We start from the raw sequence: 25,377 nt of genomic DNA on the forward strand, positions 1-25,377 counted from the left end.
GTCTGGACCCCGGTGGGAAGACAACTTCCCAGGGATGGTGCTGGAATCCTCAGATGCTGCGGCGGACCCCTGAGGCTGGGCCTGCCGGATGGTGCCTGTCACTCTCATGAGGCAGTTCATGAGAACTCCTGCCTCGATTTTGAACTGTATCAGTGGCTAAATATTTTTTTAAAATATTTTATTTATTTATTTATCTTTAGAGGGGAAGGGAAGGAGAGAGGAAGAGAAATATCAATGTATGGTTGCTTCTCGTGCTTCCCCTGCTGGGAACTGGCTCCTGCCGGGAACTGGCCTGCAACCCAAGAATGTGCCCTGACTGGGAATCGAACCGCGATTGCCTGGTTCGCAGGCCCGTGCTCAATCCACTGAGCTACACCAGCCAGGGCTAGTGGCTAAATATTTGACAGTCACTCCAGGGAGGGCGAGGGGACAGTTGGGTGAGGAATTCTTCTCTGGAAGGTAGGTCTCTCCACCATGGGGGACAGAGTGGCACACCTGGCGAGCTTAATGATCTTCTTCAGCTGTGGTGAAGAGAGTGGCCAAGTGCCGAACCCAGCCCTTGGGGATTGCCCGAGGCTCTGGTACCTCCTCCCTAGGCAGGGTCATTAGTTGTCACAGCAGACCATATTACTCACTGTCCCACTTGGCTAAACCTGGCCTGACTCCTGCTGCACTCTGGGGAGCCCCATCCTGCTGGGAGCCAGTACCTGCCAAAGGCTGGGAGTGGTTTCTGCCCACACTCTGTGGGTGGTTGGCTGGCTGAGTGCCTGCTTCCCTTGGCCACTTCCTGCCACTGCTAATCTCTGCCATGCGGCCTGTTCCTGGCAATGAGCCCTGCCTGGCAGAGCAGGCTGCACTTGGGGTGTCTTTGCCAGGCGATCCTGCCTCTAGCACTGGCACTCGTCCCATTTCCCGGAATCCTTCCTGGGAGGCACCATCCCTTGCGGAATTCTCCTGGGATGCTCCAAAGTGCCTCTCTTGCTAGTCCAGCGCCTGCTCACATGTCTGGATTGTTTTTCTTAAACTCTTCTGGTGTTTGCAGGGCGCTTTACTGTTTGCAAAGCGCTTTTGTATTTTATCTCATCAGATGCTCAGAAGCCCCTGAAAGAGCAAGTGACACCCCTGAAAGCGAGGGCCCTGGAGTGGGCAGATTTGCTGAACGGTTTGCTCTGCCTCTGCCTTTGCGCCTGGGACAGGGATTGGTGGGAGGACACATTCTCGGGGTCTAGATGGGGCAGGTGTGCAGCCATGAACTAGGGGCCAGGGGTCCTCTTCTTGTGTGACAGGCCTCAGAGGGATCAGGAGTTTGGAGCTCGCTGTGGCTGCCTGTTGGGAACTGCTCTGCCTGGTTTCAGGAATTGCAAACCAACTCCCATGCCTAAGGCTGAGGGAGCGACCTCTGGAATGCAAAGCTTGTCTCTGGTAGCAAATGCTGCCTCTGCTTCATCTCCCTGCCCCCAAGGTATGGTCGGATGGTCAGAGACAGGTGAGACCCCTCAGAGGGGGGGCAACCTAGGCCAGACACAATCACTTGGGAGGCCATCACGGAAGGACTCGGGGGGGCTGCAACAAAGAGGGAGTGATGGACCCTCGCCCCCCAGCTTTGACGAAGTCCAAGTCCCCATGTCCTCTGGGAGAAGCACTTCCTGGCTCTAATCCCCTTAAGCCTGAAGACCTGTGATGGGGAAGACTATGCAACCTTTCACCAGCTAGCTGCAGGGCCTAGGTAATCTGGCAAGATAAAGAATTCCTAGCAATCCTGTGAGACCTGTTTTACTAAGAATGCTTTTAGTTAAATGATAAAGGCCTGAGCAGAAAGTAAGTTTATGTTCCCAAAGTTCTGTAGCCTTTTAGCTGACAGACCCTGACTTTGGAGAAGCCCTAATGGTTCTTTGTATACTATCTACTGTTCACTGCTTGACAATGATTAATAAGTTGTACCTGAACTCCTGTGCAAAAAACCCAATAAAAGCCTGTCTAGGCAAGGGTTGGCGCACTCTCTCTCTCCTTGAGAGAGAGTTGCCAGGCCGCTCCAAGCCACTCTTCCCTTGAGGGGGTGGCCAGGCCGCTCTGAGGCGCTCCCCTGTTGAGGGAGTAGCTGTGCCGGCCCTTTTCCTCCACAGGATTCAGTAGTCCCTGTGAATTTGTCTCATGTCTCATCCATGACGCCGCGGGCACTGCTGGCCAGTGCACGTGTCACCTCCCTGCTTGCCTGATCTGGAACCAACAGGGAGATTCTCTCATAAGAGCAACAGGTTTGGGTTTAACCTGCAGGGGCAGTGACTGAGGGTTGGTAGGTTGGGTCTCCTGCGTTACCAGGCCATATAGAGACATTCTTGGCTTAGAGTGGACACAGGAAGCTACTGATGAGGGGGGAGTTCCTGAAGGAGAAGGGTGGGTATATGGGTGGAGCTGAGATCAGCCAGCTGAACTGTAAATTAGGTCCCCATGAAACCCTGAGTGTCAAAATTTGGGCAACTGCTGATTTCTAAAAATGGAGGCAAACTCGAGTTTGCAGGAACTGAACTAGCTATTCTGTCTTGGTGGTTACAGCTGTCTGATGCCCAGGCTATTTCCGCCAGACTCCTACAACTCTGGGGTTGCCCCTGCTCCCTTACCTCGCCTGCCTGTTCCTTCAGGGGGTCTGCCTGGCCTTCAGGTTGAGGAGGGTTGTGCAGCGGGAGTCCCCCCAACCCTGGCAGCCTGGGAGCCTTGTGATGCCCTGGGCTTCCCCATGATGGCACCTGGCTTCACTTGTGGACTCTGGGAGGCGTACTGCAGGGAGATGGCCTGCCCTCCTCCCATCACCCCGCTCCTACTCAGGGCTGGGAAGAATTTCTCCTGGACAGACTGATTTTCTTCTCTACCTAGGAGAGGGGTACGGTGTTCTCGTGGCCTGAGGTTAGCTTCTGAGAGACCAAGGGCTGTGGCTCAGGCAGGTGCTGGTGTCCCGGCTGAGAGGAAGATGCCAAAGTCCAGAGGACTCTCAGGAAGGCAGCGGCGCAGTGTGTGGGTGACCGTTCAGGGAGGAACAAGGGATTCTCAGGGTGCAGTTATTTGCTGGTAGACACTTCCTTTCCATGGAGGTGGGGTTCCTGGGCAGAATCCAGGCCTTGCCCCTCGAGGAGGTCACCCGAAGGAAGACCAATCTTTCTGACCTCTGGGGGCCTCCTCCTCGTGAGGGAGCCTGAGTCTGCCCCTGCGTGGCTGTGGGACTCATTTCTTCAAAGCCGTCCTCCTGTTGACGCTGCTGCAGCCCCACAGCCACTGTGGTTGTCCCTGAGCACCAGCTCTTCCTCTCCCCATTGTGACCTCCCCTCCACACATGTGCATGTGCACACGGTGTGTGTGTGGTTTGGGGTGGGCCTGTCCCGCTTGGCTGTGGGAGCCATAAGGCTGTTGGGTTCACCTGGGCTGTGCCCGAGTGTGTCTGTGTGTACTGAAAGCCTAAAACCTTCTAGCAAAAGGTCAGATCTTTAAGGGAGAGTTGTTGGGCAAGTCAGTGAGGTGACAGAAAGGTTTGGGACCTGAACTGGGGGATGGGGACACCATGCTGTGGTCTTGGCGCAGGGAGTCTCAGCTGTTTCTGGGTCAAAGGCCTCACGAGGAAGGTGAGAGCCAAACCTGATAGAGGTGGTGATTTCTCTGGTACCAAGTACGTGCCCTGTTGCAGCTGCAAAGAGAGTGTAATGAAAACCCTGCCTTTACAGAACCTGATGTCTGTGCACAGCCTTTACTATGTGCCATAAATACACAAACACACACACGTATGCTATGCACATATACACGCATCTGTCTAGTGTAAACAGAAACACACAAATGGAATCACACACATCCATCTAGCATCCTCTTATTTCTTCTCCTATGTATCTTCGTATCTATCCATCTTAAAAACCAAGAGTTCATGTGATACCTCCAAGTCCAATTAAACAGGTAAGGTTAATTCTAACCTCCTTTCTTTCTGTATGTAATTTCCTTCTCCTGAAGTGAAAAACAAGGCTTCAATCATCTACAATATGTTTACTGGTTTGCTTAATCTTAGAATACAGGGAATACTGTTTTAGAATCGCTAACTAAGTCTTCTGTGGGAAACAAATGTACTACACAGAGTTCAGTGTTTGTTAGAAGTAGAGGGTATGGAGGCAAAATATCGTTTTGAAACTTACTTCCCCTTCACAGTGTAAGCCATTTGTTTGAAATAGAGTCAGGTTTATATGCTTCCATTTGTATTCTATGTTAGCGTTTTCCCCTTTTATCCTTGATTTCATTGATTTAAAAAAATTGAGTCTGTGAGATGTTAATGTGGTTGTAAAAGTCAGAACTGCACAAAACCAGTAACTACCAACTCTCACTCCCCTCCCCCACCCCATCACCTTAGTATTTTCACGCACTCCCTGGATGTAACTGCCCTGATTAGTTTTAAGGTTACCTTTCCTAAGTTTCTTTTTGTTTTATAGATACAAAAATATACAAAATTATACACACACATGAGGTCTGTCCTTCTCCAGAAGGTATCCAGCCATGTGATATGGAAAATAGAGACACATTTATAGAAGAAGATACAAGAAACATTGTACACAGGACAATGATGCCTCAGTCCCCTTCAAAGTAGGCACCTTGGGACCTCACCCAGTTCTCCTAATCACCATCAGCTGCCCTGTGGTTATTTTCCTGAATCCCATCAATGGTCTGAAATCTCTTCCTTTCAAAAGTGATTTTAGTTTTGGGAAAAGCTGGAGGTCACAGGTCACCAAATCTGGGCTGTAGAGGGCAGGGTGATTTGATGTTTTGCCAAAAAACTGCACAGGATGTAATGCATGAACAGTCATGTTGTTGTGATGCAGCTGCCAATCACCAGTTGCCCATAGCTGTAGCATTCTGAATCATACAAATAGTTTCAGCAGAGGAATGTTCAAGCTTAATGCAAAATCTGATGCATATTTGTTGCTCTACTTGCTCAGTCTTTCTTAATGTGATGGCCACATAGTTCACATACTCAATGGTGTCTACTGCCCCCATTGACTGCCACAGTGAGGTCATCATTGTTCATGCATGCACATTCCAGTCCACTCTCCTTGGCTGCCAGGTTACATGAATGTTGCACAAACCATTCTAGTTATATTAACAATGGCTGGTCTTTTTTCTAGACAGACTTCATATTTTCTTAATCCTCCTTTTTTTCTTTCACAAAAGGTGGCATACTCTCACATTTTGCTTTTCCATTTTACAATGTATTTTGGAAGCCATTCCATATCAGTTTATAGGTATTGTTCTCCTTTTCATAGTATTACAGTGGGTGGGTGTATGAGTACTGTTGTTCAGTCAGCCATTCTTACATGTAAATTATGTAGGCTGCTTCTAGTATTTTGCAGCTACAATGCTAAAATGAATTGTTTTGAGCATACATATTCTTGTACAGCTGGTGTGTGACCAGGGTACACTGCAATAAGTGGGAAAAGCCTGGGCCATTTTGTTAGATATTTCCCAGTTGTCCCTGATTAGCATAGTACGATTTGCATTGCATTCTGACCAGTGATGTGTAAGAGCACTGTTTTCCCTGAGGCTTGCCAACAGAATGTGTTGGCGTACTTTTTAAGTTTTGCTAATCTGATAGGCAAGAAATAGTATCTTAGTGTTATTTTAATGTGCATTTTTAATATTAGGAGGTTGAATATTTTTTCATGCATGTAAGAGCTATTTTTATTTTTTTTTGGTGAATCATCTGTTCATGTCTTTGGCTGCTCTTCTATCAGGTTTTTGCAACTTCTCTCCCTCAATTTTTAAAAGTTCTTATATATTAGAGATGTATCACATTTACCTATGTTACATGCTGCAAATTGTTTCTGTCATTTTAGACTTTTTTGTTTTCTTATAATAATTTTATTTTCATGTAAAGAAATTTATTAGTCTTTTATTGCTTTTGGATCAGTTTGCTTTTACTAAACCCAGGAACATTAAATTATAATAAACTCTTTTTGGTATGCGTAGAATATTGGAGCTTAAAATAATGTGAGTTAATAACCTACTTTTCAATTTTTAAATACTTTTCCATTTTTTAATGTTCTGGAAACAAATTAACCACTTAACAAATATATAAAAACATGTACGTAAGGGCACAGGCTCCAGTGTGGCTCAGCATGGCATGGGTCGGAGGCCCATTAGACCCTCAGCACCAGTGATGAGGTGCATCCACCGGCTCAGGAACTATGGCGGCAGCGGCAAAGCTCGGGGAAGCTTCAGCTGTCTCAGTTCTAAAGTCTCCACTAAACTTCATGGCTCCCCGTGCTGGACAGACTTACAGAGAAGAGTAGTAAGAATCCTATAGAAAATTCTACTTTTCAGTAGTTGCCTAGTGAAATCTGGTTTCATGAGACTCCCTCTGATACACTGTTGCCTTTGCCCTCACACAGCACTGAGTGTCCACTGCTGTGACACTCAGCAGCCACCTTCCTTCCTTTTCCTACCAACGGAGAACCCCACAGTTGCTTTACTTGTTATAAAAGTATCCATGCTCCTTGCACATCTTTTAGATACTCCTTCGGGTTTCCCTTGATTGTTTGTGGATGGTTCATAAGTGAAAAAAAAAAGGGAAAAATTGCCCAGCAGGTCATGCTACCAGACCTGACTTTACCTTTAAGCTTCTCACAGAAACTCAGGTTTGAACTGAGTGGGTCCATTTGTCTGTGGATTTCTTTCAGTAAGTACCCAGTTGGTGCTTTACCTCCAAGTTTTGCATTTGTGGGTTCAATCAACTGAGGAACAAAAACACTATTTTCTGTCTGTGGTTGGAATCTGCAGATGAGGAGGGCTGGCTGTATGCTCTGTTCTACACCATTTTATATAAGGGACTTTGTCCACTGGGGGGCCGTGGAAGCAATCCCCTGTGCATACCAAGGGATGATGGTAGTTATGCTTTTGGGGAGTCGAAAGTGATACTCAAGTTTTCAACTATGTGGGAGTGTTGGTGCCTCTAACACCTACGTTGTTCAAGGATCAACTGTATCGCTGATGCATGCAAACAGTCCATTAGATGAATGTACCAAGATTGATATATCTGCTTTTGAAAATATTTTTGTATTTATGTGCTACTTCCAATTTTTATATTATGAACAATGGTATGATCATCTTCTAATGTACATTTTATAACTTGTCTGGTCATCTCATGAGAATATGGTGGATTTGGATTGACTGGTGAAACGTGAGCATATGCGTTTAAGGTTTTTAAAAATCTGTAATGCTGAACTGTCAGCCAGCGAGGTTTTATTAGTTTCTAGTCCCAAGAAGAGAATGCCCATGTGTCACTTGCTCACACTCATGCCAGCACTGGGAATTAGCAAGCCTTTTCATCTTTGCTGGATCCGGTGATCCAACAAGAGACAACAGTGTTGCATTTCTGTTTGATTAGAAATTCTAGAATTACTGGTGAAGGTGAACTTTCCTTCCCTGGGACGCTGCTTTCTGGAGAGATGGGTCTCTGTCCTACAGAGGGGCCCATTTGTGAGAAGATGGGGCTTATCATTGTCATCCTCTTCCTGCTGCTCAACACCTTCCTGCTGCCCGTCCACTGGCCAAGGAGACGGAGGGGCTCCTGTGCTGATGCCGTATGGAGACAGTGCAATGAAAAATGGCTGCAGGAGAAAAGAGGGACTTGATATCATCTATAATCATACACAGTGAAGAATGGGAGATCATTCCAGAGAATCAGAAAACTTGACTAGAAAATGAAACTGAGAGGGCATCCTATCAGAAATGGACAAGGTCACAATTTGTACAGTAAAGAGACAGAAGGACAGAAACAGAGACGCAGAGCAGGATGGCGGGTGATGCGGAGGCAGCAGAGCTGAGGAAAAAAGTGTCATTCACCCAGATAGTGAGCAGCACTATCTGGGATGGTTTAACTCATCCTGCTAACCCTCGGCTTCCTGTTCTGTAAAATGGGGATTAGAGAATTAATACATCATTGCAATGTTGAGGGGTTTAAGTAAGAACTGTGTAAGCTTTTGTCTTAATATATTTAAAGACTCAGTAAAAACTGTATCCATCTCATGGTGAAAGGAGCTCCTGTTCTTTGAAAGATCATCTAGATGGTACACATTTCAACTTGGGGCTCTTTCTACAATGCAGTGCTTCCATTGCAGGCTGTGAAGATCAGTTCTAAGCTGGCCCATTTTCCCCTCCCCCTTAGTTCCTCATCTTGATAACCTTTGCAGGCACCCTGTGATGCTCCAAAAAATGGTCTGTTCCAAGTAGTCCTTTAGCCCTATGCATGTAACTGTCAATTCATCTCTGACAAAGAAGCCAATGACACACAATTGGAAAAAAACTGGATGTTCACATCTAAAAGAATGAAAGAAGACCTTCATCTTGAATCAACTGTTGACATTATTTTTTCTCACTACAAAAAGCATTTATTCCAAAAAGCAAAAAAAAAAAAAGAAAGTGAAATCCCAACACACATTTTTGTTGTTTCACTATCCTTTTGTTAAATAAAATTGCCAAAATGCACAGCAGATTTGGCAGAATGTATATTCAGATATTTTATCATGACAGAGAAATAGCAAATACACATCTGAGAAAAGGCTCACCATCAATCTTTAGAGAAATGCAATCAAACAACAGTGAGATAGCTTGACAAAGTTATAAAAAGGTTTAAATAATGAGTGGGGGGGAAAAAAGTCCTGGCTGGTGTGGCTCAGTGGATTGAGTACCAGCTTGCAAACTGAAAGGTCACCAGTTCAATTCCCAGTCAGTGCACATGCCTGGGTTGTGGGCCAGGACCCAGATGGGGGTGTGCTAGAGGCAACCATCCACGTTTCTCTCACACACTGATGATTCTTTCCCTCCCTTTTCCTCCCCTTCCACTCTAATAAAAAAAAAATCTTTAAAAAAAAAGATAGATCAAAGCAAATATTCTCTAGAAAGTAGAAGAGTTGAATCCCTCATACACTGCTCGAAAAATGCCAAAAGGTACAATTGGTTTAAGTCACAACTTCCTAATTTCTTTTTTAAATCAGAGTAAAAGTCTTAAATTATATTTTATTGATTATGCTATTTCAGTTGTCCTGATTTTTTCCCCCTTTACCCTTTTCCACCCAGCACCCCACACTCCCTCGGACAATCCTCGCACCCTTGTTCATGCCCTTGGGTCGTGTGTATAGGTTCTTTGGTTACTCCCTTTCCTATACTGTACTTTACATTCCCATGGCTATTCTGTAACTACCTATTTGTACTTCTTAATCCCTTCACCTCTCACCCATTCTCCCATGTCTTTGTAATTAACCTTTGGCATTTTAATTATGTTGTGTCTTGGGGTGGGCCTCTTTATGTTTATCTCTTTGGGGACTCTCTGTGCTTCCTGGACTTACATATTTATTTCCTTCACCAAATTAGGGATTTTTTTTTCCATTATTTTCTCAAATAGATTTTTAATTTCTTGCCTTTTCTTCTGGCACTCCTACAAGTGAATGTTGGGTTGCTTAGTTGTCCCACAGGCTTATACTATCCTCATTTATTTGAATTCTCTTTTCTTCTTGTTCTGAGTGGTTGACTTTGCTTCCTTATATTCCAAATCACTGATTTGATTCTCAGTTTCATTCACTCTACTGTTTTCCTGTAAATTATTTCAATTAGTGTATTCTTCGTTTCTGAGTGGATCTTTTTAATGCTGCTTAAGTCTTAAGTTCCGTGAGCCTCCTTATAACCAATGTTTTGAACTCTGCATTTGATAGGTTGCTTATCTCCATTTAATTTAGCTGTTTTTCTGGAGTTTTTAATCTGTTTTTTCATTTGTGCCATGTTTCTCTGTTTCCTTGTTTTGGCAGCCTCCCTGGGTTTGTTTCTATGTATTTGGTAAACAACTTTGACTCCATGTCTTGGTAGTATGGCTTAAAGTAGGTGTCCTGTTGGGCCCAGTGGTACAGCCTCCCCTACCACCCAAGCTGGGTACTTGAGGTGTACCCTCCGTGTGGGCTGAGAACACTTACCTCTTGCAGTTGAGCCTTGGTTGCTGTTGGCAGATCATTAGGAGGGATTAACCCAAGCCAGTGAGCTGCAAGGACTGGCTGTGACCACTTACCACCAACCTCCACCCTCTGTGGAGGATCATTTGTGCAGGGGCAAGGTGGTAGTGCTCCCATGTGGTCTGTACTTGTCCACTGGGTGTGCTGGACCCTGGGGTTTTCTGGGTGGTGCAGGCCAAGATCAGCCCTGACCTGTTTTGTCTGGGGCCACCTTGCCTGAGTTATAAAGCAATCTGAGATGGCTGCTACTTGTGTTGGGCTTGGAGATTTCCAGAAGTCAAGCTGTGAATCTAGGCTGCTAGTTCCTGGCCTGGGGCTCACTGAAGCCAGCTATTGTTTGTTGAGAGGATTTAGGAAGTTGTGAAGCATGAGCCAAGGCCATTCATATGAAAAAGCATATGGTTGGTCTGTAAATTGGGTGGGATGGAGTTTCTGGGGACCCCCAAGGTGGGTCAGTGTTAGCCAGGTTGACAGACTCTTAGAAATGGTGTGACATGAATAAGTATAAAGGACACATGGACAATAATTAAGGTGGGAGGAGAAAATGGGAGGGAGGTGGGGAGCACGGTGAGGGGGGTGGCAGGGCAGGGAATATAAAACAGAAAACTGTATTTGAATAAGAAATTATAAAAAAAAAAAGCCTAAAAAAAAAGAAAAAAGGAATGGTGTGAGTCTGTCAGCTCTGTGGGGATGGGGCGGGGGGAGGGACCAGAAAAGGGACAATGGCCTCCACTCACCTTGATGCCAGACACCTCCGTATCCCCCTGCACACTACTGGTGCCCCTCAGACCACCATCCCATTCTCAAAACTCAGGAGTGAGTCTGAATAGGTGAGTTCTGTGTGGATTCTTTAAGAGGAACTGCTTGGGGCTCCAGAAGTTTCTTCCATCAACTCAATCCCTGCTGGTGTTTGCAGCTGGAATTTTTGGGGACTTATCTTCCTGGCATTAGAACCCTGTTCTGGGGATCCTGGTATGGGTTTGGGGCCCCTTGCTCCCGAGGTATCTCTCCTGAATTTTTATCTACCGCATGTGGATGTGGGACTATCCTGTTCTGCATCTGCACCCCTCCTACAGCCCGGATGGATGTGGTTTCTTTAATTCTTTAGTTGTCAGACTTGTATTCAATTCCATTTCTGTTTGTTCTGAGTGATAGTTGTCCTATATTTTAGTTGTAATTTTGTTGTGGTTGTGCAAAGAGGTGAGCCTTATCTGCCTATGCCACCATCTTGACTGGAAGACTCTCCCCCTAATTTCTTTAAACACTCACCTACCCTCTGACTCGGAAACTATATTACGAGTTGTTTGACAAAGGTAAATGAAACATATATCCACATAGAGAACTATATGCAAATGTTTGCCCCAGCTTTATTTTCAATAATCAAAATTTAGAAATAACCCAATGTCCATGCATAAATGACTGGATAAACAAATGCAATGTATTTAAAGCTAGTAGTAATTCTCAGTGAAAAAAAGATGAACTACAAGTATATCATTAATGAATTTCCAAGTATTTATGCAACATAAATGAAAGCAGAAAAAATACATTTATTCACATCACATAAATTCTAGGAAATGCAGAGTTATCTATTAAAATGAGAAGTAAGTCAATGGTTACTTGAAGAGCTGTGAAGGACAGGGAGATTAGAAAAGGATGTAAAGTAAAAAGACAGTGACAGGCCCTGGCTGGTGTAGCTCAGTGGATTGAGCGCAGGCCTGCGAACCACACGATCAAGGTTCGATTCCCAGTCAGGGCACATGCCTGGGTTGCAGGCCAGTTCCCAGCAGGGGATGCACAAGAGGCAACCACACATTGATATTTCTCTCCTTCTCTTCCCCTCTAAAGATAAATAAAATCTTATTAAAAAAAAAAAAGACAGTGACAGATATGGTCAGTATTGACTGTGGTGATGGTTTCAGTTTAACAGATATGTCAAAATTCATCACATGAATTTTTGAAATATGCTGTTTACTACCAAAAACTTTTGAAAAATGGTTCAACATAAAACAAAACATGTATGTCCAATACTCTTTGGGAAATAGGTTTGGCAACTTACTCATGCCCTCTGTGCATCAGCCTTGCCTCAGTGACATCAAATATACCAAACAATGAAGGACTTTCATCCAAATCAATAGCATCACTGGCTGGACCACAAAAGCCACATCCTTGGACTACAGCTATCAATTCTCTTTATCTTTGATTTTCTGCCTGGGCACCAATGGTTTTCAAATGAACACCTGAGAGGGTACACAAGTCAACAAAACCTTTTGATTATTTTCAGTGACAATGACTTTGGCCACAGAAGATAAACATCACTGGAGATCCTCAGATCTGTGTACACAATGATCCTGTAGTCTTTTCACAGAAATAATTCTGGATGCATGTCTAGAAGAGGTACATTACACCTAGCTGGCTGCAGTCTTCTCCAGTCCTCATTATTCTGTATCAGTCATGGTTTCCTCTAACCTCTATGGTCCTACAACCAAGTGACCATCACCCATGGAATTGCAGATATTAGGACCCATGGCCCTTTGCAAGACCTTCAAAAGTACCTTGTGAACAAGGGAAAAATTCATCTGCTCTCAGAAGCACTTGAGGTGGTCACATTGGCCCCCTCTGAGTTATCTGAGTCTCCGTTTCCTAAAACTCATAGCATCCAGGCTTCACATGAGTACCAGAGAGCCCTGCAGTCTTTTCTAGGAACATGTGGGCAGCAATGTAAATTTGGCAAAAACTGGTGAGCTAATCTTGGCACCATAATGGCTCCTCAAAGGCAGAGAAGTTTGAGATCCCCATACAGTTCTTTACCTCTTCGTGCTGTAGAGCCCAAGTCTGCTGATAACCTACCCCACACGGTAAATAAAATATCCAAGGTTAAAGACTTAAACAAAAAGGCCTTCATTATTTTACAAAGCAAAGGGACATGGATCTGGCAGTTCTTGCACTGGTAACTTTGACACTGGAAATATTCATCACAGGTATCTAGGAGAACCATGTCCCTGAAAAGGCAGTCCTTCTGCAAGCCATCAGCTGAACTCAGATGGTACAATATGTTCCCTCGGGGGGTCAACACTGGGTCAGGCCCATGCCCCAACTACTCGGAGTGAAGGAAATGCAGATCTCATAGGGCTCCGGCTACTCCTAAATTCCTCCAACAAATCAGAGAACAAAGTCAGCTTTCTTGAGCACATTAGGATGGTGACTGATGCAAACTATGGACACCTGCCAGGTGGTACAGCTGAAATAGCTTCAGCCACATAAATTTGTACTGACATAAATCTGGCAAGAGCCCTGGACAGGTTAGAAAGTACAACCCAGGCACACATACTTCCCACATTAACTAAAACTTATGGAAAGTCTCCCACTGTTGACAGTTAGTTCAATGTATGAGATTACATTCAGAAAAATGGGGCCTCAGAGTTTCCTCCAGTGTTAACACTGAACAAAAAACTGTACATTTCCTACACATCTAGCAACTTCTTCCCATGTGAATTTTCATGTGCTTAGAGAGGTTATAATTTTGGTTAAAAGATTTCCCACAGTCATTGCACTCATAAGGCCTTTCTCTAGTGTGAATCCTCTGATGACAAAGCAAGTGAATGTTCCTGACAAAAGCTTTCCCACATTCAGTGCACTTATAAGGCCTTTCTCCTGTGTGAAATCGCTGATGATAACGGAGGCCACTGCTACAGGCGAAAGATTTCCCACACACATTACAGTCATAAGGCTTTTCTCCAGTGTGAAATCTCTGATGATAACGGAGGCCAGAGCTGCTGATAAAAGATTTCCCGCATTCACTGCACTCGTAAGGCCTTTCTCCAGTGTGAAATCTCTGATGACAACGAAGGTCAGAGCTCCTGATAAAAGCTTTCCCACATTCACGGCACTCATAAGGCCTTTCTCTAGTGTGAATTCTCTGATGACAACGCAAATGATGGTTCCTGATAAAAGATTTTCCACATTCACTGCACTCATAAGGCCTTTCTCCAGTGTGAACTCTCTGATGACAATAAAGGCTAGAGATTCTGGTAAAACATTTTCCACATTGACTGCACTTATATGGCTTTTCTCCAGTGTGAACTCTCTGGTGTTGAACGAGGCTGGTACTTTGGCTAAAGGATTTCCCACATTCGCCACACTTGTAAGGTTTTTCTCCAGAATGAACTCGACAGTGTTGAATAAGGCCACAGCGACCTTTAAAGCATTTCCCACATTCATTGCACTTATATGGCTTTTCCCCTGTGTGAACTTTCTGATGATAACGAAGGCCAGAGAGTCTTGTAAAACATTTTTCACATTCATGGCACATAAAACACTGTCTTCCAGCAAGGACAGTTTGATCTGGAGCAAGTGCGTGGCTGCAGCCAATGGCTTTCTTACATTCTTTCCTGGTGTAATCATTGATTTTCCCTTGAAAACTCACCCCAGACATCAACATTTCATTTGGCCTGTCCCTGGTGTGTGTAGCCTGTTCTTGGCTATGACCTGAGCTGGAAAGGATATCCTGTCCAACCTCCCCACAGGTAAAAAGCTTCTGGGACACACTGAAATTGCAGCCCTTTGCAAGTGAGACCCTGTCCACACCTCTTAGGAAAGGCTTCTCTTTCATGTGCTGGTCCTGGTGCTGGTGACACTTGGCACTGAAATAAAACTGTTTTGCACATGCGCCACACCTCAACAGTTTCTGGTTGTGCTGTGCTCCCTGCTCCTCAACCATGTGGAAAATGTCGTTCAAGACTGCTGCACAACGCTCACAGGGGTGGCTTTTCTGGGAAGACAAAGCTACATCATGATTCTCTGCCTGTGATGTTGTTACCGAAACATTCTCTTCAATGGGTGCCTTCGCATCTTTTGCTCCACAGCAGCAACCTGAAGAGGATACAAGCTCAAAATTCTCCTGCATCACTTCGAGGTAGAGGTGTTTCTGAGCCTCATTAAGGAGGCCCCATTCCATTCTGGAGAAGAACACGGCAACATCTGCAAAGGTCACATTAATCTCAGCTGAGGGCCCAAGTGTGGCCACTGCCATCACATTCTGTGGGCAGAGAGGGGCAGGAGTGGCGAGTGAGGAGGCGGCCCCGATGGTCGTCCCTGTCCTGGCCCTGGCACAGGTCATCTGGGTGATATTGTCATGTTGCTGAGCCTCAGATCTTTGTCTGTTCAGCTGGGTACCAGGACTCTTGCACCTTTTCATTGTTCTGGCACAACCCAGCACTCAGGATGCTCCAAACCAGTTAGGTGATACTGAGAGAAGAGAAAATGCCTGCCAGAGAACACCGGGAGTCAACTGTTGACTTTAAAAAGGATAAACAACTGCACTGCAAAGCTTCCTATAAGAACCTCAAAGAATTCTCATAAACAAATGTAGCTTTAAAAAAGTTCAGCTCATCCATATCCTAAAGTATACTTGTTGCCAGGGTTGTTAAGTAATTTGGATGAAATAAACAAACTTATGTGTTCAGCCACAGAAATACAGGATTGAAGTATCTACTGATTTCAGATGAAAAGCTGTAAGGAGAAGACGGACCTTCTCATGGAGGTAATTAAAATAATTGAGGGCAACATGTTTTTTTTTTAGGATAAAATTATTAAAAAAATGGAAGATAAGTAGTAATAACAACAAAGACATTTGTAACATTAAAAAAGGACTGACTAGTCTTGCCTGGTGTGGCTCAGTGGATTGAGTGCTGACCTACAAACCAAATGGTAACTGGTTCGATTCCCAATCAGAGCACATGCCTGGGCTGCAGACCAGGTCCTCAGTAGGGGGAGCTCAAGAGGCAACCACACACTGGTGTTTCTTTCCCTCTCTTTCTCCCTCCCTTCCCCTCTCTAAAAATACATAAATCTAAAATAAATAAATAAAAAGTACTGATTATAAGAAAAAACTATCAATAAAAATTAAAATTAAGCACATTCAAGGTTAGCTAATAAAGAAAAATCTGAGATAATAAGGAGTTAAACAGTGATCAGAGCTGGCAGTAAAGTTAGGTCACACCTGCCCTGAAAGGCCTTCCCTACAAGCCTGGCAGACTTCAGAAAGGCCCATGGAGCCACACGTTCCCATTTCTTTTAGCTCTTAGTGCCACATCTGTCAGCTGTCACAGCACAGGCAGACTTTAACAAGACCTTCCCTAGGCTCAGAGATAAGTGAAGAGAAACACATGGAATCATGGCATTAGAAATACTGTCTTAAAGTACAGTACTGTTTACTATCTGACTACATGAAATCCTGTCATATTTAGGCAGGATATGGGTCTGAGAAAATTCTTGCTCTAGATATTTCCTGTTTCTAGAGTCAAAAATGAAACAATCACTTATTTATAAGTTATTTTCTCATATACTCTATCGCATTTATTGTCAACAGCCCAGAATTTCCTAAATGGGAAGGGAAAGAACTTTATACATGCAGTAGTTCAGAGACTACTAACCTCAAATGTAAGAGGGTAACCAACTTGTCCAGTTTACCTGGGACCATTCAGGCATTCAAGCCTGCCTCCTGGGAAACCTTTTGGTCCTGGGCAGTTGGGGACAACTGTCATTCTAGCTGCAGAGTACAGCACTGTGAAGTCCAGGGAGAGAAAGTGACTGGATAAACTGCAGGGAAAAAAAAGTAGGGTTCAGACAATAACTCAGTCCAGGTTCCTATGAGGTGGTAATTTCCATTAAACTAGGCTGTGACATCATATAAATCCGAGAATGATGACAAGAGCCCAGCTAGGGGGAACCTAGCTTCAGGCAGGGGAAGCCTAAGCTTTGTCATGCCCAAGATGTTATTTTCTCAGGAGGGAGTTTACCCATTAGACAGGTAGGTGGGAGAGAGCATGTAAAGTAACAAACAGGGATACAGTTACTTATTCCTCTACTCAGGCCTGGTCCTTTTTCTGAGGCTATGATATGAACTATGAATTAGAATTCACCTGAGAAGTGTCTCATGAATCTTCCTAGGGAAAAAGAGCAGCTGGAGCTCAGGAAGCTGAGAGGAAGCACAGAGAAAAAAGTTAATCTGAATACTCCCCGTAAATTTAGATTTATTCTCTGCACAAAATGATAGTACTTAATACAAAAAACAAAACTCTGGAAATTTAATTTGGAAATAAAATTAATGGATTGGTATACCAGTATACCCATTGCTACATCCAATGGGGGCTGCAGAGGAGCAGACATCAGAAACCACTTCTCACCCCAGCCAGCACGGCTCAGTTGGTTGGGCATTGTCCTGCAAAGCAAAAGGTTGCTAGTTCGATTCCCAGTCAGGGCATAGGCTTGGGTTGTGGGCCTGGTCCCTGTTGGGGTGTGTGTGTTACAGGCTACTAATTGTTGTTTCTTTCCCTTCCTCCCTCTCTAAATAAAAATTTTAAAAAATTAAAAAAAGGAATCATTCCTCATGCCCTTGTGTTCTGATGAGGTGTTCATTTTTAGGACACTGGGTAGTATGGGAGAAAACTCAGGTCTTTAAGGAGGTATAAACGTTCAAAAAGAGTGAAGGGGCTTGTAGAATGATGATAAAGATGGATGGTACAGGCTCTTGGGGACAAAAGTCCCCTCCTTTCCCACACCCTCACTCCACCCCATGTTCCTGAGTACTTACTCTGGTACAAAAGGAATCCCTAACTGGACAGTATGAACCTCACTACTCCCCACCCTCTATTCTTTTCCCTTTCTGTCCTGGGCTCTGTCTTCCCTGGTTCAGGGGCTTCATAGCATCAGTAACACAGGGCAGTAGGGCTTGTTCCACCAGGAGCCTAGGAATTTCCTAAAAAGAGCTGAAGGTTCCAGGAATGACCAGAGGAGTCACTCCAGCATGAAAACTCCCATAATGAACAGGGTTCTCTAATTTGATCAAGAGGAGACAACTTGATGCCTCTTGTGAAAAATGCAGGGGAGATGGCAACAGGGAGACATTAGAGGATGTTAGCTTTTGTGGTCCGACCTAGAAAAAAGACTGTCAACTTGCTTTTAGGATCTTGGGAAAGCCATCTGCCTCCTGTCTCTCTTGTGTCTCCCGACCCTCCAGATTGCTCAGTGGCGTCCTTAGATGCCTCCACTCTGTCCTGCCTCCTGCCACCTAACCATGGGGCTACCTGACTTTCAATGACCATAAAGAGTCACTTCAGTCACATCTGGATTCATATCACATGGGGAAAAGTGGCCTCCCTCAGCCAAAGGCACATTTCAACTTATTAATCAAGCTTCACAACAGACTAAAATCTGACCCAGAAAACGCTGGGCAAGAGGACACCTAGGAACTCTGCCACGTGTGTGAAACGTGCCATGCGCTCCAGGAAAGCAGTGCTGGGGACCTCGGAGCTCTGTGGACTGTACTGCTTCTGGTGGGGAGGGGGTTTCTCACGGCTCTTGTGAAAACTCTACCACAGTCTCTAAAGTTAGCCTGCACATCTTCTTGGCCCCCCTGAGCTTCACTGTAGGGTACTGGTGGCTCACTGACTCAGAATGTACCTAGCTCCTGAACTCTGGTTTTGGGGTGTTGGGGTTCACTAGCTTTCACTTACTCCTGAGGTAAGCGTATTGAACATGTGAAAATATGACAGATTTGTCTGTTCAGGAACTACATTGTCTCCCAGAGTAGAAACAGGGCAGTTTCCCCGTCAGATAAGAAAATGAAAAGGATGGGGTGGGGGGTAGGGGGAACACACAGTCTAATAAGAAACAGGAGGAAAAATGATAGTGGGCAACTGAAGGGGAAGTGAAGGTGTGGGCAATGGGGGTGGAACTACAGAAGGATCTGAGTGTTCTAGGGTGAGAATAGTGCTTTTAAAAATGCAGGAAGAAAAGGAGAAACATAAGATGGTAGTTGTCCCTCCCTCGAATAACTTCTCCCCACACTCACCAGACTGAAGGGCCTTTCCCTTCACTTGCTCCCCAGTTTCCTCTGGGCCATCTTCCTCTGAGGCTGAGGGCCTTGTCCCAGGCCTTCACCACGTCACCCCAGGGGATCTGGGAGGACCTCTACACAGATGAGGGTCTTACAGGAGAAACCTGAATTTTTTTCCTCCTCTGTCAGCTTCTCCGGGTTCTGCAGCATCAGCTTGTGCAGACACTTGGCTTTGTCTTTCTGAGGTTGACTTTAGTTGTTAGAGTACAGATGGAACAGAAGAAAGAGTAGAATGATTTAACAGAGAAGTCACTCTCTCTATGGTCAGAGAAATGGCTCCCTGAATCAGTTCTGAGACCTTCTTCTTCTCTCTGTGCTCTCTGCCACTTTCCCTATCTCACCTGTATTAAGAGAATGGCCTCCTGACTGGTCTCCCCAAACACCATTCTTGTCCGACCACTGAATTCTAGAGTTAGAATTTTGAAACTCACATCTAATCATTTCACTTCACTTCTCAAAATCATTTAATATTTCAGGATGAGGTCCTAACTCCTCAGCATAGCTTAGTAGGCTCTGATGACCTCCCTTAGCTTACTCACCCAGCCTCATTGCCATCACCTCCCTTTCATGTTTTCATCCCCCCACACCACCAAACAGGCCTAGTAACAGGCCCTTTTTCACCTCGTCTGAAATTTCCACAGGGAAATTCCACCTTCTCAGTCCTTGATCCCTGACCTCCAACTCCCCAGCTATGTAAGACTGCTTCAGTTTTTGTACAACTTTTTACCTTCATAGCTGTTGCTTTCAGCTTGGGGCCAGGAATCTTGCCCAGGACAGGCACAGCTTAGGAACTGACAAGTACCTCAAGAGGAAACTGCACAATGAATTTCAAGCTCCTTTCTCTAAGGTTCCCTCTTCCATTTCAAGTCTTAGACTTCACTGCATCTCTGAAATCCAACTTCCTTCTTCCCAGCCCAATTGCCACATGCCGTGGCCACCTCTTTCAGCTTGGTCTCTATTCCTCCCTCTAAGACTTAGACAATGTTCCGAGGGAAAAAGCACGGGCAAGTGTGGGGCTAGACTAGATGCTCCCTCATTCTCTTCAGCAATTTTCTCTAAGTCCTGTGTGACTTGATTTTTCCCTACTACCTTCAGTTAGTTTAAGGATGTTATTCAGCTTTTACACTTTCTACGGATAGGAGGGTCAGTGTGATAGAAGCTACTCCATCATTCTCAGATATGGAGGTTGTATGTACTTTATTCTTATCACAAAAGTTCTAAAGAGGCTCCAAGGTACTGACTGGTTTAGTTTTCATTCTGTGTCACCTGGATGGCCACACCAGATTTCTAAGTGGTCTCTTACCCTTACTCATTACCTAGTTAATAAGTTAGCATGTGTTGGAAAGGGGAAGCCTGAAGGCAGATACCTCAAAATAAAACAATTTAAACATCAAAAAGAGTATATGAATGGATGTAAACCCAGGTAACATATAAAAGCCATGAGTTTATTTTGAGTTTGGGAAAAGTTACTTACCTTTGGAAATTCTAAGGGACTAATTCATTTTTCTGAAAGCAGGTAATGGGAGAACATTAAGCATGCCTCTCTTCTAAAAACTGTATTTCCAGTGCCAAACCTAAACTTCCCAAGCTTCACTGTAAGTGGGACACGAGGTACTTACAGACTGTTATTAGCCAAATCCCATAATCTCACCTGGGTCTTAGTATTCCCCAAGGTGCGATAGGAGACCTTGTCGATCAGCTCATTGGATCACCTTGTTGTCCAGAATGGAAGAACACCGTTCTAATGGAGAAATACAAATAAATAATGATCTATTTCTAGGACCTAGGGCCCAGAAAGAAGTATGTAGTAATAATAAACTCTGTGCTAAGTTCTATTAAAAAAACCCAGGGTGAAGAAAGGAAGATATGAAGCGCAGGCATCTTGTATTCAACTGCCCCACCCAGAAAGAAAAATAGCGAACATCTGCTTAGCAAAAATTCGCCGAGACCAATCACTGGGTGACAAAGACAAAGAACCTTTTTCTTCCCGAGACCCCATAGGCTAACAGAAACTCCAACCCCAGCAGAACCCCAGCAAGCCTATAAAACCTTTTTCTCTCACCTCCGCGAAACTCTCTGGTTCCGACAGCCAGGGTTTCCGCCCTCTGCAGAGATGAAATAGATCATTGTCAGTTCATTGTCAATGTCCCCGAACTAAATTCTTTTTTTTTAAAAAATATTTTATTTATTTATCTTTAGAGGGGAAGGGAAGGAGAGAGGGAGAGAAACATCAATGTATGGTTGCCTTTCGTGTTTCCCCTGCTGGGAGTTGGCCTGCAGGGAACTGGCCTGCAACCCAGGCATGTGCCCTGACTGGGAATCGAACCGCGATCGTCTGGTTCGGAACTAAATTCTTTTCTCTCAGGATACAAGAACCCAAGTGGTTCCCGTCACCTTCGGTATCAAAGGCATCTCAGCGTCATTTAACCCAGGGTACCACTGCACTCTAGCGGAGCCTCTCTCCCCTCAGTCTCCAGAATACTTTTTTCTCCCGTCCTCTATTTCTCCACCCGCTTACCCCTCAGTCTCCAATGCTGGTCAGGGGTGCTGCCTCCCTCAACCCCGCGGGCCTCACCTGCCACATTTCCCTTTGAGTCCGGAGAGGAGGAGAGGCAACCGGAGCGGCAGTGAGCGAGCCTGGAGCGAGTCGAAAGCGTTCCGTACTTGAAAAATAATTAAATCAAATTTTTAAAAAGTGAAAAAAAAAAGGGGGTTCCTAGGCTCTCTCCCACATCTGGCCCCACGAGGGATGGGACTAGCCCTACACTTCTGTGGCGTCCGCAGCGACCTCGCAGAGTGAGAAGCGTACAACCCCGAAGAAAGTGAGAAGAGGAGTGGTAGGTCCAGCGCGCACCTGGCCGGGCACGTCTCCTCTACCTGGCGGAAGGAAGGGTGGGGGGGCGGAAAGGTGGCAACCGGAAGCTTCCTCCGATCCGTCCTCGTGGGCGGGGCCACCCCGTCCAGTTTTGTTACAGGCTAAAGCAGCCCCGGTACTCTAACCTGATTCAGGCGCCCAGTGGGAACCTGGGTGACGTTAAGACCCGGAACTGAAGCACGGTCGTGGGGTCACGTCCTCGTGGGCGGTGCTACCCGATCCTACCAGGTTAAAGGCGAAGTCGCGGTGTGGTCTGTTCAGATGATGGCAGGGTTTCTGAGGGCAGTTCCTGGTTGTCCCTACGTAAGAGGTTTCTCAGCGTGGGTCCACTCAAGCGTTCACAGGAATAAGGACACAATTCTCACCCCTAGGCCACCCTTTAGTATGCGTGTCTTATATAATATAATAGCTTAGGGATTGGGTAAATAAAACGTTGCCTCTGTTCCATGCACTATAAGGGAGTTGTAATGAGAGTGAAGGGAGATCTTGGTTGCTTGAAGTCCTGATGGCAGAACTGGTGTGTGTGGGAGTGTGAGGGTGTGCAGCCAGGGGCCCACTGGCAAAGAGGGATTTGTAATGGGGCCCAGAACTCAGGGTGTCTAGGAATTATAAAATACAGGATATCCTCACCCCCCACAAGCCTGAACTGGGGGATGGGACACAAGGGGCGGGGCCATTGAGGGTTATTATTTTTTTTAATTTTATTTATTTATCTCTAGAGGGGAAGGGAAGGAGAGAAGGAGAGAAATATCAATGTGTGGTTGCCTCTTGTGCGTCCTCTGCTGGGAACTGGCCTGCAACCCGAGTTCCTGAATTCTCTGACTGGGAATCGAACTGCTATCCTCTGGTTCACAGGCCCGTGCTCAATCCACTGAGCTACACCAGCCAGGGAAAGAATGGTTATTTAACAGATCTGTTACAGCAGGTTAGTTTCATAGATATGTTAAGTAGTTGTGGCCATATTTTGGGCCAGGGAGATGGGAGTGACTTTGACACAAGACTAAACTAGGAGGCAACTTCCCCTGGTTATAGAACCTGTGTGGAAAAGCTGGAAAAAATACAGGAATGTGGGCAGGTGTGGCCAATTGTGGGAGAAGTCAGAAATGGGTTGCAGAGGAAGATTAACTCTGGGATTTAAACTGGCTATGTAGCCATGTGGTTTTGAGGGCTAACCTGTGGTTTGGGGGCTCCCTTAACCATGCAGCTTAGGAAGCAGGAAAGCAAGATGTAGCAGTCATGCAGAGCTCTCTCTTACCAGTTAGGAAGAATGCAGGGGAGATGTTTCAGGAAGGAAAGGGGTGAAAGGGCTGTTGCTGGAGAGCCATGAGAAGGTGCCCCTTGGGTTTGGATTAAGAACTGGAGATCGAGGTGACAGCTGATGGTGCTGGGAACTTCTGGGGGCTGGCTGAGCACAGACTCTGATCCCCCCCCCCCCTTGCCCCGAGATATGGTACCCCTGACTGGGCAAAGGCGGGAAGGAAGGACTGTTTGTGTCTGTGGGTGTTTTAAGGGACTTCGTGATTTTAATGAAGACATGAAGTCATTACTCTAAGTCTGTATAAATTTTGAATAAGTAGTTCCTTTTCACCAGACTCTGGCATTGAGAGCCATAATTCCTAAGGGCAATGGGCAAGGTGAATCTAGTACAGGGGGACCCCAGGAGAATGTGTGGGGTTCTGTTTACTAACAGTATCTTCAACTGCCCCGCCCCCATGGGTGTTCTGTAACAGGGGTGCTTTCTGATTGCTTTCTGATCTGACTTCAGATCTGAGGAAGGAAGGCAGGCAAAGTTAATTTTGGTAGCCTTGGGCCTCCATGGACCTAAGAAGCCAAGGTGGAATCTAGGAGACCAGGGAACTGAAAGGCTTTCTTCAGGTGCATCTGAACAGTGCTCCTGCTTATTTTGTTCTTTACCACCATGCTTTGCAGAATAGAGACCACTTTGCCTTCCACTATCTTTGGGACTGCTCCCATTTGGGGTCTCCAAACAACCAGACCTGATCTGGGTATACAAACCCCATGTCAATGGTCCAGCAGCCAGAGATGATCAGTCAGAACAATGTGAACATTCAGTGACATAAAGGTACTAGGGGTGAAAGAAGACAATTAAGGTAAAAGGTAATTTCATTAAAGAAATTCGAGGAGGGAGAGGGAAAAAACGCTTCCTGAGGCCATGACATGATTTCTCTTAAAATTAATTAAATTGATGAACCAAAGGAAGAAGTGGTCTTTCTTGAGACCCAAAACAGATTTGAAAAATAAAACAAGCAGCAAGAATATAAATAGGAATCGAGAATAACAAAGTGTAAATAACTAGAATTCTAGAACAGGGGTGTTAAACTAATTTTCACCGGGGGCTATGTCAGCCTCATGGTTGCCTTCAAAGGGCTGAAATAATTTTAGGACTGTATAAATATCATTACTCCTTAACTGTTAAAGAGTTGAAATTGCATTCAGCCCTTTGAAGGCATGTGGCCCCCAGTGAAAATGAGTTTGACACCCCTGTTCTCGATGGAGTAGAAGACATTAATGGATGAGAGACAATAATTAAGTAGATTATTTCTTGAGCTGTAATAAAAGGGTCACTGTGTTTCAGGCTGGACCAAAAATACAAAGTGTGAAGGAAAATCCTTTTCCTTCTGATATCCTTTTATATACGTTCTTCATTTACATATCTTATGCTTTCCCTTGTTCATTTTCCTTCAGAGTGTAAGTTTTAGCTTTCCCTGGAATCCTCAATTTCCTTTTCAGAGCAGATACAGAGCAAAATCCAAAGCACAGACAGAGTTCCATAAGAACAGGAAACAGGCAGAGGCATTCTCTTGTACCAGTATGTCCACTGGTGTCTCTGCAGAGTCATGCTCCTTTGCCTCAGGCTGAAACACACATCAGCCCTGAATGACCCTTCCTGGGTCCTGAATGGCAAAGGTATGCTCCCCAACCGGTTATAGGCAACCTTTCCTAGGTCTTACAGGTGGCCTTAAACAGGTCTACAGGTACAGAGGATTTCTGATCAGAAACAAAACCAATGGCAGAGACTTGCTCCTTTCCCATAAAACCAGAAAAAGAGTAGTTGAGATTTCCTTTCCTCCAGGTTTAAAACTTTCATTTGACTTTAAACTTTCATTTAAAACTTTCCTTTCCTTTCCTCCAGGTTTAAAACTTTCACAACCTTTCCTGCATAGTTTTACCCATCCAGTTTTAACCATAATTCACTTTTAATCCTTGTTCCTTTTCCACAGTGGGAAGGACTATACTTAATATCTGGCAGCTGTAAGTCCCTAGCACTATAGGCACCTTCCACTAAAAGTCCCTAGATTCATAGGGACATCCTGTAGCTTTCTGAAGCTTAGACCTTGCAAACACCCTATAAATCAGATGGTCACCCTTGGACCCCCGTTCATGTCCTTCAGAACCAGAGCCCTCCCTATCAGAACCATTTGCACAGAGAACTGACTGGTGCAGTGCCCACACAGCAGAAACACAGCCCATAATCTGAAGAGAACACATCTCACCACCTTGCCCAGTCCCAAGATGGTGGAATTCTCATGTGACCCATCATCCAACATGGCAGCACCCATGCACGT

The 25,377-nt window shown here is 45.1% G+C and overlaps 1 protein-coding gene and 1 long non-coding RNA gene across 7 annotated transcripts; both read right to left on the reverse strand.

The window, feature by feature from the left end:
* Positions 1–348: 348 nt before the first annotated feature.
* LOC119002629 (uncharacterized) lies at positions 349–11,692 on the reverse strand. The gene is made up of 3 exons (XR_005069789.1): positions 11,449–11,692; positions 8,991–8,993; positions 349–385 (listed from the first exon to the last, which is right to left on the reverse strand). It is a non-coding gene; the product is annotated as an uncharacterized LOC119002629 (long non-coding RNA).
* Positions 11,693–12,199: 507 nt separating this feature from the next.
* On the reverse strand, positions 12,200–21,798 carry LOC119002627 (zinc finger protein 883-like). 6 transcript variants are annotated; one of them, XM_037068615.1, is made up of 9 exons: positions 21,681–21,798; positions 21,491–21,578; positions 20,978–21,020; positions 20,567–20,656; positions 18,871–19,105; positions 17,139–17,238; positions 16,940–16,995; positions 16,451–16,616; positions 12,200–15,282 (listed from the first exon to the last, which is right to left on the reverse strand). In XM_037068615.1, exon 9 carries the CDS (start codon positions 15,211–15,213, stop codon positions 13,489–13,491), a length of 1,725 nt encoding a protein of 574 aa, XP_036924510.1. In that variant the 5' UTR covers positions 15,214–15,282; positions 16,451–16,616; positions 16,940–16,995; positions 17,139–17,238; positions 18,871–19,105; positions 20,567–20,656; positions 20,978–21,020; positions 21,491–21,578; positions 21,681–21,798; the 3' UTR covers positions 12,200–13,488. The 6 variants fall into 6 exon arrangements, with proteins under 6 accessions (XP_036924510.1, XP_036924509.1, XP_036924511.1 ...); XM_037068614.1 differs by lacking the exon at positions 17,139–17,238; XM_037068616.1 differs by lacking the exons at positions 17,139–17,238; positions 20,978–21,020.
* Positions 21,799–25,377: the final 3,579 nt, after the last annotated feature.

Source organism: Sturnira hondurensis, unplaced genomic scaffold (genome assembly GCF_014824575.4).
Source record: "Sturnira hondurensis isolate 20B ecotype Veracruz unplaced genomic scaffold, ASM1482457v3 Scaffold0017746, whole genome shotgun sequence".
In the NCBI taxonomy this organism is placed as follows: Eukaryota; Metazoa; Chordata; class Mammalia; order Chiroptera; family Phyllostomidae; genus Sturnira; species Sturnira hondurensis.